General features: G+C 48.7%; 1 protein-coding gene across 3 annotated transcripts in view; it reads left to right on the forward strand.

Moving 5' to 3' along the window:
- The window catches only part of AIFM3 (apoptosis inducing factor mitochondria associated 3), a 55,285-nt gene that overhangs the window by 27,991 nt on the left and 9,924 nt on the right, over positions 1 to 17,370 (forward strand). For all 3 annotated transcript variants that reach the window (XM_066199510.1, XM_066199511.1, XM_066199512.1), the window contains exons 4-14: positions 2,959 to 3,068; positions 4,450 to 4,559; positions 5,609 to 5,653; positions 6,820 to 6,916; positions 9,324 to 9,436; positions 12,314 to 12,400; positions 12,990 to 13,081; positions 14,820 to 14,950; positions 16,049 to 16,164; positions 16,492 to 16,563; positions 16,893 to 16,956. In XM_066199510.1, the coding sequence (XP_066055607.1) occupies positions 2,959 to 3,068; positions 4,450 to 4,559; positions 5,609 to 5,653; positions 6,820 to 6,916; positions 9,324 to 9,436; positions 12,314 to 12,400; positions 12,990 to 13,081; positions 14,820 to 14,950; positions 16,049 to 16,164; positions 16,492 to 16,563; positions 16,893 to 16,956 (1,037 nt within the window). The remainder of the gene's footprint in view (positions 1 to 2,958; positions 3,069 to 4,449; positions 4,560 to 5,608; positions 5,654 to 6,819; positions 6,917 to 9,323; positions 9,437 to 12,313; positions 12,401 to 12,989; positions 13,082 to 14,819; positions 14,951 to 16,048; positions 16,165 to 16,491; positions 16,564 to 16,892; positions 16,957 to 17,370) is intronic.

Here is a 17,370-nt window from a genome sequence, read left to right on the forward strand (position 1 = left end):
CTTTGATCCGGGGTACCACATCATGGAATCATTGAATCAGAATGGTTTGGGTTGGAAGGACTATTAAAGGCCATCTGGTCCAACCCTCTGCCATGGGCAGGGGCACCTTCCACTAGACAAGATTACTCAGAGCCCCATCCATAGAATCACAGAATATCCTGAGTTGGAAGGGACTCACAATGATCATCCAGCCCAACCTGCAGCCCTGCACAGACACCCCAACAATCCCACCCTGTGCATTCCTGGCAATGCTGTCCAAACACTCCTGGAGCTCTGGCAGCCTCGGGGCCGTGCTGATTCCCTGGGGAGCCTGGGCAGTGCCCCAGCAGCCCCTGGGGGAAGAACTTTTCCCTGATATCCAGCCTGACTCTCTCCTGGCACAGGTTCATGATGTTCCCTTGGTAACTGCTCTGTACTTCCATTTACCATCAAAGTGTTTGGCTGTGGCATCAGTGAACCAGACGTCTTTAACTTCAGAGTATGATGTAACTGCAGGAATGTCAAGTATAGCACTAGGGTTCTGTAGCTGTTGCAAAGCCAGCATCTCGGGGATCATGGCTGTCTGTAATTTTGCAGGTTTTGTTGGCCATTCACTTATATCTATTAGATTTGTGACTCTTGAGACATTGTCTTGGTTTAGATAGACAGGTGTCTGCCAGGGAAGGTTGGAGTCTCCCTTGGAATGTAAGCCCCTCCCCCCCCTTTTTTCCAAATTATTGTAAATTTGCAATTAAAAGGCTGTCAGGCAAAGATTTTGGGAATAGGTATAGCAGTTCTTTACTAAGGATATAAAAATACAAATATTGTAGTACAGAAGAATAAGCAAGCAAACAAACAAACAAACAAGAAATCCTAGAAAACCCTGACAGAGTCAGAAATACAACCTGATGCCCTGTTGGTCAGGGTGTTGGAAGCAGTCCAAAGTAAGCCCTCCTGGAGTGGTAGATGTGGCTTTGTTGGAGTAGAGATGGTTCCGTCGAAAAAAGGGTCCAGTAGTGGTGAGACGGGTCCAATCTTCCTCCAGGGATCCAGTGGAAAACTGGATGCCTGATGACACTTGTGGCTCCTTTTTATCTAGGTGAAGATGGTTTGACTCCTCCTCCCTGGGCAGAGCATCTTACAATAGTATGATGTAATGTGTCATGTCACTGGTGAGCTTCAATGGTCCATTAGCAGAAGATATCTCAATGGGGGTAGTGGAACACTGCACCATCTGTTTAAGGATCACTTCACCATCTGATAAGCAACACGAACGCATTTGGGCAAAGATAAGCAACATTGCTCCACCCGGTTTCAACAGATGGAATAGAATAACTTTTTTTTTTGGGTACAAAACCCAAGACAGACATGTGCACACCATTTGTGCACTGTTGGTCTTTGTGCAATCCCACCTTGTGAAGCACAGCCCTTCTTAATATTGGCTAACAGATTAAAAGGTCTTTGGATTTGCTATTGAATTTTTTCTACTTGTTTAAGAGCTCAGGTCAGAGATGGTAATCCCTTTTCCCAGTCAGAGTATCTTTTCTCAGGATCCTTTAATGCTGCAGAACTGAACCCTTATGGTTGCTTAAGTCTGTGTGGGCCTTTCTGGAATTTGTTACAGTAAATCCCATGTTCAGCAAAACACCATTCAGCTCTTATAGGATCATTGGAATGAACTGCCCTGAGTGATGAATATATTTTTAGCCCCTCCATTAGTGTTTGTAAAGCCTTTCGTGATTATTAAGCCACGCCTAAGTCTGTTTTTTGCTCATTAATGCATACAATGTTCTTGCTCTATAGAAAATCCAGGAATATGATTTCTCCAGTATCCTGAAATGTAACCATGAAGAACAAGTGTTTAACATCTAGAACTGCTATCCATTTCTGTGCACCTTCCTGCAGGGTGGCATTGAGACTGACAATGTTTGGGATGAGTCTTCCCATGTTGGCATTCTGCCAGCAATAATCAATCATTAAGTGCCAGCTCATGTCTGGTTTCCTCACTGACCAAACAGGAGAATTATATAGGGTATGTGTCCTAAATATAGTATTCCTTTGTTCTAAATTTTTAATAGATTCATTTTCTATTTTTTTCAGATGTTTTATTATATGGAGTTTTTGTGGGTCTGGATGACCAAACATTCCTGTTGTGCAATTGCCAAACTTCTTTTAAGGTTTTCTTCATGATCTGTGATTGCAAATGTGTGTGAGGTCAATCATTTTTCCCCAGGTAACCAAAAACAGTCTTTGACAGTGGAATATGTAATATTTGGTCCTTTGAATCCTGTTAGATGGACTCCTTTTCTTTCAAAACTTAAATTATTTTTTTTCAGCGTCTGTGGGGGTGATTGGAGATATTTGGGCTCCTGTAGTAATTAGGAAATTCAAATGTTGTTTTCTAGGTTGTACTGGTAAGTAGATATGGGGCCCATCCTTATCAGACCATTGATGGATCATAATTCGCTGGTGAGAAGGCCCAAAGTTCATCCAGAGCTTAGTATTTTTTTCCTTTTGTGTTTCTGTTAACTCAAAAGGGTTGGGGGGGTGTTTTTCCTGTGGAGGCTTTCCATTACTTGTGTTTCCTCCATCCTGTGCCACGTGGACTAAGTCTGCTATCCTGCATTGGACTGTCCCCTGAGGGCATCACAAGGGCTCCTAAGGTCATTTGCTCCCACTGCCAGCTCCCCCAGCAGCTGGGAAGGTGCTTTGAGCCACCTCTTGGCACAGTGATGGATAAATTAGATGCTGCCACTCAATGGCCCAGGTTGGATGTGCCCCAGGCTGCGACAGCAGAGCCACCTCCAAAGCTGGCTTGATGACAAGGAATGACCCACATCTGTAGTCACCTGAAGCCAGTAGTGAGCAAGTTAAAGGAGGAGGGGAGCCTGGTGGGACTAGGGTTGTATTGTAGGGTGGAGTGGTGGCATCTGCTATAAGGTGGATGCTCTGCCATCTTTCCATATTCCTCCTCCCCAGGATGCGGGAAGTGGACCTGGGCTGTGGGAAGGCTCTGCTCATCAAGGAGAGTGGCGAGTTCCACGCCGTGGGACACAAGTGTCCCCACTATGGGGCTCCGCTGGTCAAAGGTCAGTCTGCATCATGTCCTGGAGAGCAACCAAGGGCATCACAGAGCAAAGGACAGCCCCCTGACTGTGCTGCCAAGCATGCAGCAGTGCTGCACTGCACACTCTGCATCACCTGGGCATCTTCTGGCTGGGGAAGGCATGGGCAGCAAGTTGGAGTTGCACAAAACTCCCCAGAGCACTTTGCCAGCTCTGGTTTGCAGCTGCCACTGCTGATCACAGAGCTGGGCCTTCTTCTCTTTGAGGGAAACGAGGACTCTCTATGAGCTGATGGGATCCTTTCACTAGCAAAAAGAATGTTGCTCAGCTTATTGACTGAGGTGGGATGAGGGGGAGTGGTTTCCCATCTTGACCCCTAAAAATACGCGTTCTGCCACTTTCTCAGCACAGGCTTTAGGACCCAAGCCTAAGCAATGGCAGCAGACAGTGCTGGTCTGGCTTTGTACTGATGTGCATCACCAAAACTGGGGTTGGGAGGGCACTTTGCTGGAGGGATCCTGGGGAAGACAGGAGAACGTCCTTCTGAGTTTCTTGTGGACATTCCTGGCACGGCTGCTGTGCTGGGTGTAGCAGCCATGCTTTCAGCTCCTCCCCTGGGGTGAGCAGCTTGCTGAACAGGACAGAGGAGCCCCACGCTGCCCTGGAGGTAAGAGCTTATTGAACTTTCAGAGACCTGTGGTGCATTTTTCAGACTGGCTGTATCACAAAGATCTCTCTGGGGGCTTTGCTGCAGCTGTAGGTGCAGGGGGGCTGCCCCTGTGCCCCACATGTAGTGGTGATGAGATGTGGCACTGCTGTGCCTCAGGAAGCAGAGGCACAAGTTCAAGACCAGTCTGTGGCCACATGGTGGCCTATGCTCTGCCCTGGCATTGTAGCAGGGAAAGCTGAAGTCCAAGGTAGCAGCCTCTGAGCCAACACCTAGAGAAATGAACACATGGCTTTAGGCATGCCTGTGCCTCCCAGGCATGTGCAGGTGCCTTGCTGTGCCAGGGTCTGCTCTGGAGCACAGTACTCTAAACCAATGATGCTCTGCTTGAGGCACCACTTGTTCTGGATCATAGCGGGGCTTGTAAGGATGATCACGAGACTCTGGGGATGGCAGTCCCATCCTGGCTGGAGAGTGAGGTTATATCCCAGAGCAGACAGGTTTGGAACTCTGCCCAGAGGTACTGGATGACCCTGCCATCCAGGGCATTTTAGAAGGAATTGCTAATATAGGATCCCAGCTCATCCCAAACATGTCCAATATGCGTGTTGAAAAACTCCACTGTTGCCCATCCAGGTCCACATCAGCTGCCATGTGTCCTGTAGGAGAGGTGCCATCTCACAGGATGGGAGGCAGCTGCAGGGCAGCACCAACCCTGCTCTGCCCTGTGTTCTGCAGGGGTGTTGTCCAAAGGAAGAGTCCGCTGTCCCTGGCATGGAGCTTGCTTCAATATCGGCACAGGTGACATTGAAGACTTTCCCGGCTTGGATAGTTTACCCAGGTTCCAGGTGAGATCCTTGTCCTTGCAGCAGAGGAAACCACAGAATTATGGGATGGTCTGGGTTGGAAGGGACCTTAACCTACCTCATTCCACCCTCTGCCATGGGCAGGGACACCTTCCACTATCCCAGGTTGCTCTAAGCCCTGTCCAACCTGGCTTTGGACACTTCCAGGGATGGAGTAGCCACAGCTTCTCTGGGCAACCTCTGCCAAGGTCTCCCCACCCTCACAGGGAACAATTCCTTTCCAATATCCCATCTAACCCTGCCCTCTGGCAGTGGGAAGCCGTTGCCCCTTGTCCTGTCACTGCAGGCCCTTGTCTAAAGTCCTTCTCCAGCTCTCTTGGAGCCCCTTAAGGCACTGGAAGGGGCTCTGAGGTCTCCCTGGAGCCTTCTCTTCTCCTGGCTGAACAATTCCAGTCCTCCTTAGGAGAGGTCTCGATTCCTTCATCCCCCAGCCTGGACTGATAAGGCGAATTGCTCACATCCAGGTGCAGCAGCTTTCTTTTGCCCTTTCTGAACCTCATGGGAGCCCCATTTGGCCACTTCTCCAGGCTGGCCACATTCCTCTGCATGGATCCCTTCCCTCTGAAGCACCATTCAGTTTGGTGTCACCCACAAAATGACTCTTTTTATTGTGATAAAAAGAATGTTGTATATGGCATGGAACAAATATTGTCCAAGGATGTGCTGGTGTAGCCAGTGGAGAGCAGCTCCTCATCCAGCTCCTTCGTCCCTGCAGCTCCCTTGCACCCACCCACAGGCATCAGACACCTCCTGGGAACCTGGGGGTGCCCAGTCTGGGAGGTCTCTGGAGTAGGAGTGGGGTGGGAATGAGAGACCATATGTAAGTTTGGGGTAGAAATCAGGTTGTACACTGAGTGTCGGTGCGTGCTTGATACGAGGCAGGAGATCCCACAGCCTCGAACCGGGATGAGCCCTGCTATGGCCTGAGCTGCTCCTACAGGTGACCCAGTGCCACCACCCCTAACTCCTTAGCTGTTGCCCAGAGGGGGCCCTTGCTACTCTGCAAACCAGCACTGTTCTGTCACCCTCAGGTGAAGATTGAGAAGGAGAAGGTATACATCCGAGCAAGCAAGCAGGTAAGGGGCCACTGACATCCAACAATCAAGGCCAATGCATTCATTTTTTGATGCATATGCATGGGGGTGGGGGGAAATTCTTGTCTTTGATCCTCTGGCCTGGGCCCTGGCAGAGGGATATGTGAGTATTCAGTTTATACAGAGGTACAGCTGGAGCAGGACAGAGGTGTTGGGTGCCCCTCCCACCCAGCCTCCCTGCAGCTGCTGGACACCTGGCCTGGGCTGTCCATGCATTCAGGTCTAACAGGTGTTTGTCCCACACTTGTCCTATGTTTCCTTAAACTCAGAGCAACTTTTAATTTAGCTGGTCCATGGAAAGAGGCCTCTTCCACTAACCTTTTGGCCTTGTCTGAATATGGCATGGTGATGATAGAGGCCACTTGTGCTCCCTTTTGAGCCCACACCTCATCTCCTGCTGGAGAGGAACCTGATGCAGGGGTAGAAAGGGCTCTCCTGCCCTGATGGGATGCAGAATGAAGCCCACTCAGGCCACTGCCATCTTTTTTTCCATTAAAAGCCTTCTTTTGATGCATGGTTATATGCACACATGTGCAAATTCAGGGGCTCAGAGCCCCAGTGGTCCCTTATAGCACTTGGGTTAGATCCAGAGATGTCACCTGAATGGCAGCACTTCAACTCCAGCTGATTTGGGGATGTGGTGAGGGAACACTGAATCTATTTGCTCTACCAGGAAGATATTTTGGCCTCTGTTGCCTGGGAACAGGGAGTCTGTGCAGCAGGGCTACACTGGCACAGGTCCATGCTTGTGGATTGGACAAGTCCATCAGCTTTGAATATCAGGTGTACAAGCTCTGCTCAGGTTCAGGATAAAATTCCTGATAGAGCTTCTTCATTCTTGTCTCACCTTTGGTTCAGAATTGCACCTGCTTTTTCTATTGCCCCGCCCCCCACCACCCTAGTTCTGAGTAGCTGCATGGCTTTGCAGAAGATGATGGATTTATTTTTCTTTTGTACCTTGTAAGGGGTAGTGCACTGGACATTGGAATAGTATTTGGAAGAGCAGGGGTTTGAAGTCCTGGTTCAGTACAAGAGTGTTCCCTTCCTATCCAGGCTGGTTTATGACACTGCTGAAGTTGTCCCCATCCCTGCCTGGCTGCCCAGAGTAATGCTGAGTAAAGCATTTCTTCTTTTTGGTGGTGACACAGGCTCTTCAGACACAGAGGAGGACAAAGATGATGGCAAAGTGCATCTCCTTGAGCAACTACAACCTGAGCAGCACCAATGTGCTCATCATTGGTGCAGGTAAGGCACATGCTGAGTCCACTGTGTGTGTCCCCTCTCATGCAGGGATGCAGGGAAGGGGTGTCTGTGTGCCCTGCACCCTCTGTCACCCCTCCTCCATTCCTCCCTGTGCACAGGGTCACACCAGAGGGTCTTCCTGAAACTTCTGGTCCTACAAGCTAATGATCCAAAGGTACCCTGTGGTCCAGTCTGTAGAGCTTTGTAGTTCCCAGTTGCCATGCTTTGGCGTGAACCCTGAATCCTCTTCCTGTTGCTCCCTTCCCAATTATATCAGCAACTCCTGATTTCCACAGATGATGAGTGTAAAATCTTTTCAGGTCCCTGTGGTGTTGATACACCTTTTTCTCTTGGAGCTTGCGCATCACTGTCTCATCCCATTGCAGCTCCAAGGTTTTTACCTCAAGATGCTTCTCTGCAGATGAGTTCTTCCACCTTCCCAGCAAATATCAGATCCCTGCCAAAAATAGCAAAGCTCCCTTCCCTTCCCTTCCCTTCCCTTCCCTTCCCTTCCCTTCCCTTCCCTTCCCTTCCCTTCCCTTCCCTTCCCTTCCCTTCCCTTCCCTTCCCTTCCCTTCCCTTCCCTTCCCTTCCCTTCCCTTCCCTTCCCTTCCCTTCCCTTCCCTTCCCTTCCCTTCCCTTCCCTTCCCTTCCCTTCCCTTCCCTTCCCTTCCCTTCCCTTCCCTTCCCTTCCCTTCCCTTCCCTTCCCTTCCCTTCCCTTCCCTTCCCTTCCCTTCCCTTCCCTTCCCTTCCCTTCCCTTCCCTTCCCTTCCCTTCCCTTCCCTTCCCTTCCCTTCCCTTCCCTTCCCTTCCCTTCCCTTCCCTTCCCTTCCCTTCCCTTCCCTTCCCTTCCCTTCCCTTCCCTTCCCTTCCCTTCTTGTATTGTCAGTTTTGTAGAAGGCCTGGTGGGGTGGAACCCATCTACTGAGTTTCTGGAATGGGTTATATGCCAAGGCCAGGCTGTGTTGTGGTGAAATGGAGGATAGGAGGAGGACAGGAGCGTCTGTTCCTGGGTCTTGGAGGAAACATCTGTTCTCGGCACATGGGTTCTTCTTACTTGAGTCTCAAGGTCAGCAGATCCAAACTGTGGAAATTGGGATCATCTAAGGTGCATCTCACAGTCTGAGTGGAGGGGAAAACCAGCTTGACTAGCTTTTCCCATGCTGCTGGGTGACATTTTTCCCTTCCTTGTGCCCTTCCTGTTTGTTGACTGAATGCCAGGGTGGGACATGCTGCTCAGCTGAGGTCAGCTGGAATGTCCAGGTGTGTGGCAGGTTTCACAATCCTCAGTGAGGTCACTCCATAGACATTAGCCACTGCTGAGGAAACTTTCTCAGACTTTTCCAGATAAATTTACAGGTCTGCTAAAGACCAGAGTCTATTCTGGTGGACACCAAAGGAGATTTCAAAGCTGGATTTGTGGAGAAGTGTTGGGGAAAGAGTGCCCATCCAGCCCTGTGTCAGGGACAGGCATGGTCCATCCAGCCATGCCCAGCAGAGCTGAGAGCAGTTGACTGCAGTCCCTTGCTTATGTGAGGGTCATACTGACATCAGCACAGCATCAGCTCTGGCTCGGGATGATCCTGGCAGCATGCACAGGATGTCCACCCACCTGTCTCTTCTTCCACTGTCCCCCAGCTCCATCAGTGGGAGTGTCTTGTTGATGGACCAAACCATGATATGGTCCAGGTCCATCTTCTCTCAGTGATGTTACAGAATCTGTGGCTCTAAAAACACTTGTCATGGGGTGAGGCTTCCTTGGCTGAGAAGAGACTCCAGACTTCTCACCTGAGCTCTCCAGTCTCATCAGTGCAGTCAAGGAAAAAGGGATATGCCAGCTAGGCTGCCATGCTGCAGTGGGACAGTATGTCCCAAGGCAGCTTTTTGTTCAATTTAACTTTTTTTTCCTGTGATTGAAACAAGTGAACAAAAGCCCTTAAAGAAATAGCATGGAAAATGCTCTGCAGTGAGTAACACAACCAACACCTTGACCATGGAGAAGGGAAGACTCCCTGCTCTCCATGCTTGGCCATAAATTCACCAGCAGCAGGGTGTGCAGACCCTTCCCTGACTAGAGAAGTCCAAGGGTCTGAGCAGCTGCTTGTGCCCTGGAGTTTGTGAGAGGTGTGTAGGCATTAGCAACACTCCTCAGATGTGCTTTTTGTGAGTTTGTGACCGACAGGAGGATTAATGTCACGGTCCATAGACAGAGCATCCCTTCTTCAACCTCGTGCATCTGCTCCAAACAGCTTGCCATGTAAGCTGTTTGAGTTAGGAAAGGCTGTGAAGTGAGGCCAAGGCTGGTGGAGATGGTGATTTTGGAATCAGCCTCAGTGGGTTTACCAGTAAAGGACACAGACCTCCCAAGGCCACATACACATGGCTGTCACTGGTCTCCTTCTCCCATAGGGGCGGCTGGGCTGGTCTGTGCAGAGACCTTGCGCCAGGAGGGTTTCTCTGACCGGATTGTGATGTGCACCATCGACAGACACTTGCCCTATGACAGACCAAAGCTCAGTAAGGTTTGTATCACTCTGGGTATGCCACATTACTCCCCAGTTTTAAAATTTGCTCTAGCAGCTTTCCCCACTGTTACTCATTGCAGCAGCAAGGTACTGTTTCTTTAGTCATCCTGTCTCTGTTTCCCTTGAATTTTCTTCCCTCTTTGTGATGGAAATATGAAACACAAAAAAGGAGTTGTTCAGACTGAATTAAGAGTACTCCAGCAGAAAAATAAGGGCATTGTGTGGGTGGTGACACCCTGGTGCAAGTTGCCCAGAGAAGCTGTGGCTGCCCCTGGATCCCTGGCAATGTCCAAGGCCAGGTTGGACACTGGGGCTTGGAACACCCTGGGATAGTGGAAGGTGTCCCTGCAAATTGAAATGAGATGACCCTTTAGTCCCTTGCAACCCAAACCATTACATGATTTATATGATGATTCTGCACAGATCTAATGGTAGCTGTCTTAGCCACTTTGTACCTGGATGGGTCTTCTAAAAGCATTTCTGGATCAAAATCTTTAAGGCAATGAAATGGAGCATGTGAAAAAATGATGTTGTTTACCAGGGTTTTTATTAGTCCTGTTTCTTGCTGACGAGGGATGCTCTGTGCCATAATTATGATGATTCTCAGCTGTCATCACAACTACATAACGCGATGGAAGTGCAAAGGTCACTTTTTGTGGCACACATCTCATTTTACATTCCAGTTTATAGACACAGGATGATCTTTAATCAGATTTTTTTGCTGCTGATTCCTGGGCCTTCTTTGATGTCAGACAGCAGCTCAAGTTGGACAGCAGCGTTTGACCTTGGAGCTTGAAGATAACATAAGGTGAGCTATGTGTTCATCCTCATGTTAGGAATGCTTACCTGTGGTGACTACTACAATCACAGCATCTAACTCTGCTTCCAGCACCCAAAAAGGGGATTTTCAAAGACAGGCAAACATGCACATGGCTTTTTGGGAGCATTCAGGCCACTTCTGTGCTTTGGTGAGTCCTGGCTGGGGTGAGGAGCAGCTTCCTGGTACCTGCACCCAAGCATCACAGGGGTTGTGCTGGGGAGCTTGGAGAATCTGAGAGTCCCTGTCGCAGCCAGGCAGCTCTTCCAAACACTTATCCCCATGTATGAGTCTTAGACTGGCTCTTCTTCTCTCTGTTAAATAGTTTGAACATTTCACGTGCCAGAGATGTTATACATGGTTTGTTAAGTCCTCCACTAAACACTTCTGACTGTAGTTGCTCTCGGAAGGTACACAAAGCCTATGGAAGAGAAGGGAGAATTTTTGGGAAGATGGTAGGAAAAAATGGAGTTTTTCTTAATCCTGTTGTGAGTGGGACTAAACCCGTACAAGCGACTGAAATAGTGCTACCTCTGTAACCAGCACAGCTCTTGCTCCCTGAAACTGCAGCACTGCCCTTCCTCTGCCCTGCTGAATGCCTGTTATCAGTCTGTCCCCAGGTCCTGCCGGACTGTTTCCCTTTGTCCCCTTTGGACCATGATCTACCCCCTGTTACTGTTGCCACATATCTGTTACTGTCCCCAGAGCACCAAGCAGCAGCAAAAGCCGTAGGTGTTGTGCACTGTTCTGCTTTGCCCTTCCTGCACATTATCACAGAGGGATCAGGTGTTTCTCTCTGTAAATGTGGAGTATTCAAAGAATTCAAAGTAAAACCTGTATGACCCTGCCTCTGCCTTGAGTCCTGTGACACCAGTCTCTCCTGAGCAGATCATTGTCTGAAGTCAGAGTAAGGGAGTGTCTTGTCGGGCTCATTCCAGTCCCTGACCAGGGACTGGCCCCTGACCTGGCCACCTCCAGGGAGAGGGATCTAGCACATCCATCTCTATGGGCCAAGAGGAAAGCCCTTGATTCCTGCATCCCCTGTCGCTCCTGGGTCAAGCCCAAACATTTTCCCTGTGTGGCATGAGTAGATGCTGCTGCTGAGCACTGTGCTGATCTATAGCAGGGCTTGACCGTGGCATCCGTGCCTGTTCCTGCTACTCTGCAGGCAGGGAGGGGTACACGAGCAGGGAGCAGCCTGCACACCCAACAGGTGACCTGATGCTCAGCTTGTCCTCAGCCTGAGTCTGAGCTTGTGTCCACAGAGTCAGGAGGACAGATAAGCTTGGGCTGAACCCTGTGTGTAAAGAAGATGTATATCTCACCCCAGTGACCAGGGGAGGCTGGGAAAAGCAAGAACCTTTATCTTGCAGCTGAAGAAGTGTGCAGATATGCCCCCCCCCCCCCCCCTTCAGCATTTGAAGGAACTTGTGCAGCATAACTTGGATACTTGGATACTTTTAAAAGTGTATCCTTGTGTGTTAATGCTGCTTGTTCTTACTGCTCTTCTGGCTTCCATTTGCCCTCGTAACTGGCTGTTTTCCAGTTCTCCAAATAATCATAGAATGGTTTGAGTTGGAAGGGACTTCTAAAAGTTATCCTGTGCCACCCCCCTGCTGTGGGCAGGGACTCCTTTTACTAGACCGGGTTTTGCTCCAGTCCAACACTTTCAGGGATGTGGCAGCCACAGCTTCTCTGAGCAACCTGTTCCAGACCCTCGCCATCTGTGCTGTAAAATGAGGCTTTTCTCTTTCTCCTATGAACCTGTGTGTGCTGGGAGGGGCTGCAGTTATGTCTGCTTTGCTGACACTCTGAAGCAGTTGCTGTGGTCCTGCGTCAGGCACTCAGCACCAGCCGCATGCCGAACTGGCAGATAAGGCACCAGAGTCCAGAGCAGCCTCCTGTGACGACTCCTACTTGAACAGGCTTTCATTCCAGCCCTGTAAAGTCATTCCCTTAACCCACGCAACAAGTGCTGACTTGTGCTGGTAGCAGTTGTTTCTCCACTCACCTGTTCAACCCACAGCAGCTGACAGAAAAATGACTTTTTTTTGCAGTCAATGGATTCCCACCCTGACCAGATTGCCCTGCGCCCCAAGGAGTTCTTCTGCGCCTATGACATTGAAGTCCTGACTGAAATGCAGGTAAGGAGAATCCTCTGTGTGCCTGAAGGAAAGTGCTGGTATGAAAAGCCTGTATTAGAGAATGTGGCTGCTGTCTCTGTTCTTGGCTCAGTGGACGCCACTGTGTGAATGCTGGGTCTCCCTGTTTTTGCCTCAGAGTGCAGGTTGCCTGTGGTCGTTCAAAACACAGCTAATACAATGCTCCTGTGGCAGGAAGGGCACCCTGGACATGACCATGGTGTGGCCATCTGTGGTGACCATCATGTGTTACCATTCCTCATGTGGATTTGGGGAACCAGGTGCCATCTGATAAGGATAATCAGCCTTCAAACAGTGCAGACAATGATGGCTTAAATATTTCTCCCCATTGTTTTATTTATATTGGGAGACCTTCAAGAATTTGTGAAAAGGCAACTAGGAATATTTAAGGCGTGATTTGTGGCCAAGTTGTGGACAGGGGGGACTAAAACTCACAGACTAACTAAAAGCAACTAACTAACTACCTAAAACTAACATGGAGGACTAAAACCTGACAGACAAGTTGATTGGGCTGGGACCTTGGTGAAAATCTGGGATTTCTTCCCTTAACATTATTTAGGAATGATTTTAGGTGGCGGCTGTGGATGTCAAGAGCAAGATAGCTGTGTTCAAGGATGGGTTTAAGATGGAATACAACAAGCTGCTGATAGCAACAGGAAACATGTAAGCTTTGGACAAACATCTTAAAGATCAAGAGAAATTGTTCAATCTGAGAATGTGAGGAGCTTGTGCCTGGGGATAAGGGATGAAATGTAGCAGGTGAATTTGAACACTGAATTTGTTTGAGCATGGGAAAGTCAAGGAACACAAAAGATCTTAGAAACGTCTGTATGTATCTACATCTACATCTATATATCACCATCTATCTATTTCATATATATCTACATGATATATTATAGAATCACAGAATCACAGGGTGGTTTGTGTTGGGAGTGATCTTAGAATTCATCCAGACCCACCCCTGCTGTGGACAGACAACAGTTTCCACTAGACCAAGTTGCCCCAAGCCCCATCTAACCTGGCCTTGGACACTTCCAGGGGTGGCACCAGGACCTTGAACATATTTTCTTTAACAAAAGCTCCAAAGTGTAAGTATCCTTTTTTTTTCAGAGGGCATTTTTGCCACATTGCTCTTCTTTTCACTTCTTGATAACACTCAACCCTGACAACCAAATAATTCATCCCTCTGAGTCTCCATCTTTCATTTTCTGCCAACCTTTAAGATACTTCTCAGCAATTATGGCTTTACACTCTGCTGTTGCAGCTTTAATTAGGTGTTGCTGTTGCCCCATTCTAACAGACCCTTTGGGAGCCTTGGCCCCAGGATAGGAATTTTCAGGACTGAACCTGGTCCAGCCATAGTGAAAGGTGGTATTGATTGTTGGGATGCTGAGCATCACCCCGGATTGCTGTTGTCACTTGTGCCCTGGAAGTAGTGGATCAGTTTGTTTTCAATTGGAGGTTTGTCAAAATTGGCAGTTTAAACTGAAAATGAGGCATCCTGTCTCTCCTTTCTTGTGTTCCTTACATCAAGCCATAAATTGAAGGAAGAAAAATGCAGCCCCTGCATAATTTATCATCTGGGGAAGGGATGCTATAGAACAGCCAAAGCAGGGACTCACACTGGAAACCAAAGTGCTACCAGTCATAGCCAGTGCCACAAGGTGTGAATAGCTGGTACTAGGGTGTACAGGATGACAGCCAAAATGCCATGTGCACCAGTCAGCCAATTAGGTTACAAAGACGATTAAGCCTTTGGCAATAATTTCAAAATCCTCATGCACAAGCTCCAGGTACACTGGGTGAATGCTTTTTAGGGTACCTAAATTATTTAGGATCTTCTGTCCTGTTTCCAGATGTGAGTCAGGTATGCAGGAGCCAGATATTAAAAAATATATGGGTTCCAGTAAGTACCTGGGGAGAGCACAGTTAAGCTGCTACAGCATCAGCAGTGTGCCCATGGGAATGGAGAATGTAGCCTGCATCTACGGAACCCTATCAAACTTTCAATATCTGTCTCCAAAGCATTGCTGGAGGACAGAGTGAGTTTTCGGTGTCCCATTAAGCTTCCAAAAATTTTATGACATGCCGGTAATTGAGCATAGGCTTGTAAAGCAATGCCTGTCCTGCATTGGCTGCACTGCCCCAGGAAGGAGCTCCCCTGGACCTGTGGGTATAGCAGTCCATGATGGGGTCTGGGGTGGCTGCTCAGCCTCCACTGCTCCACCACTGGCCACCAGCATCTGGGTTTTTCCATGTTATGTCTCCAGCCCAGAGAAAGGTGAATAAAGGAAAGTTGGGAATGTTCTTGGAGCCCTGGAAGGGGTGTCTGCAGTCCTGACTGGGTGCTGAACCACACAGAGTTGAGAAAAGCAGCTGTATCACCCTCAGTGTTTTTCAGGCCCAAAACTCTCAGCTGCAAAGGCAGGGAGATAGAAAATGTTTTCAACATCCGGACGCCCGAAGATGCCAATCGTGTGGTGAAGCTGGCCACGAGCAAGAACGTAGTAATTGTGGGAGCATCCTTCCTGGGTGAGTACTTGCCTGGCCTGTGTCCCTGTCCCAGCTCTCCACCTCTGCCTGCAGATGGGTAAAGTTCCTTGCCCAGTTTCTCACTGCCCAGTTAGAGGTGTAACACCCCCATGAAACTGGACTTGGTGTAGTCCAACCCCCAGCCCCAGGTGTGTTTGAGGACATTTCCATGCTGAAGAAATTGATTTTTCAAAGCGGGTGGACTGGCAAGGACACAGATATTGCTGTCCCAGTCTAAAAAGCACATGACAAGACAAATACTGGTGCTCATGTGGGTCCAAATCTGATGTGTCTAGAGTTGGCTCCAGTCAGAAGAGTCTTGTTGGTGGGTGGGAGCCTGTGGGCTTATTCTCTTTTACATTTTAGCAGTGTGGTGAATTTTTAAAATGCACAGGAAAAATCTTGTCGTTTCTTTGGTGGCTCTTCTTCTTGCTTGATATGATTCCAACAAAATTATTGTGGGTCCTAACAAAATAAAAGTGGGTCCTGCAAGCCTTAAACATAAATGATTATTTATCAGGGAATTTATTATAAAATGGTAATTATTTGTTTTTCTTCTTTTATAAAAGATAAACTTGTTTTAATGGTTGAATCTGTATGATCTACAGAAAAGCATGTGGTGTGGGTGGCCAATTGCAAACTGCAGGTCATCAAAAACATTCCTTTCCAAAGAAACCCCACAGACAGAAAATGTCTTGGTGGAGGTTCCCATGCAATTCCCAACACCAAAATTCTAACATTCTGATGGGAGAAAACAACTACTCCCAAGAACTGTTTTCAGACCATAGCTGAGGTTGTCCCAGTTGTAGGAGGAAAGTTTCCCTTGGCTGAGGTCCCTTGTTCCATCTTTTTCCCAGGGCCCTTTGGAATTTCATGGCTAGTTCCTCCCTTTGGTCTTTAAAACCTACATCTAAGAACACCTGAATGGGTGTGATCCCTAGTGTGATCAGGTCTGGTGGCTCCCCAGTTCTCCCAGGAGTGCAGCTCTAGCCTCCCCAGTTGGAGTGGGTGAGGCTCCTCCTTGTCTCCTCCAGCCAGGGACACAGGGCACTGCTGCGTGGGTTAATGTGGCTGTTTGGACCTGCTTCTCTTCCTCAGGGATGGAGGTGGCTGCCTACCTCGCTGAGAGGGCCCACTCGGTGTCCCTGGTGGAGCTGGAGCATGTCCCCTTCAAGAAGTTCTTTGGGGAGAGGGTTGGCCGTGCTGTCATGAAGGTGATCTTGCTTTCCCATCTGGGTGGGCTGCTAACAGAGCAGGTTTTGCTTGTTTCGCTTGTTGCATTAATTAATTTACTTCACATTTATTGACAAAGCTGTGATGGTAACAGTCAGTGAGAATGGGCTGTGTTTTCCCTGTCATGGTCCATGCGCTGTGGAGCTCCTTCTAGAGCCGTGTTGGGGATGTTGGGATGCTAACCCACTTAGTGCGGGTTGAGACAAGCCTGCAGGGTGGGCAAGGCAGTGCAGGGGGCAGCAGGACATCAGGACCACGGTAGTTCAGGGTCATAATGTTCCCTGCTCTGTCCCTTGTCCCCCCTCCAGATGTTTGAGAACAACAGGGTGAAGTTCTACATGCAGACAGAGGTGTCGGAGCTGCGGGAGCAGGACGGGAAGGTAAACGGTGGGCAGGGGTTCCCTGGGGGAACTGCTGTGACATCCCTCAGAGATGCCATTCCCTTCCCTAGTGGGGTTTTGCTCTCCCCTCTTTCCTGTCCTCTGAAATTCATGTTCCTGGATTTGGCCCCCAGGAGCAAATGTATGCCAGTGTGGTGTGTGGGGTGGCTTCATTGCTCCCACTCACCTCCTGCTGCCTTTCTAAGAAATTATGGTCAATTTGCATTTCACAAATGAGGTGAGCTGCCAGCTTGGCTTCCTGCTGCTACAGAGGGGTTTTGGCCCTAAAATAACTCTGATGTGCCTCCCGCCTTCTGTGTCTCCTGCAGCTGAAGGAGGTTGTGCTGAAGAGTGGGAAAGTCCTCCGTGCTGACGTCTGTGTTGTGGGTGTTGGTAAGGGTTGTGTGCATGCAGAGCCGGGGGGGAGGGCGGGCAGAGAAATTGGAGGGGACATGGCAGCAGGAGGTCCCTGGGGCTGGGTGGCATGGGGTACTGGCAGTGGTCTGTCAGCCCTGCTGGACTACCACACGTGAGTTTGCATATCTAAAAAAGGCGTTTCTAGAGCCCCCACCACAAAATGCAACTGAAAATATATTTCAGAAGTAATAGGGTTTCCAGGAAAAAGACATTTAAAGCAGTTTCATCCTCTCAAGTTTTTTTTTTTTTTTTTATTAAAGCTTTCCCAAACTGAATTTTTTAATGTGTTTTTTTTTTCTTTTTAGTTGCTGCTTACAGCAATCAAAAATGTATTCCATGCAATAAAATAAAAGAAAATACCCCATAGAATATGGTATTTTTCTCCTTTAC

The sequence above is a fragment of the Chamaea fasciata genome, unplaced genomic scaffold (assembly GCF_029207755.1).
Source record: "Chamaea fasciata isolate MVZ Bird 193981 ecotype frontalis unplaced genomic scaffold, bChaFas1.0.hap1 SCAF_18, whole genome shotgun sequence".
NCBI classification, from domain to species: domain Eukaryota; kingdom Metazoa; phylum Chordata; class Aves; order Passeriformes; family Sylviidae; genus Chamaea; species Chamaea fasciata.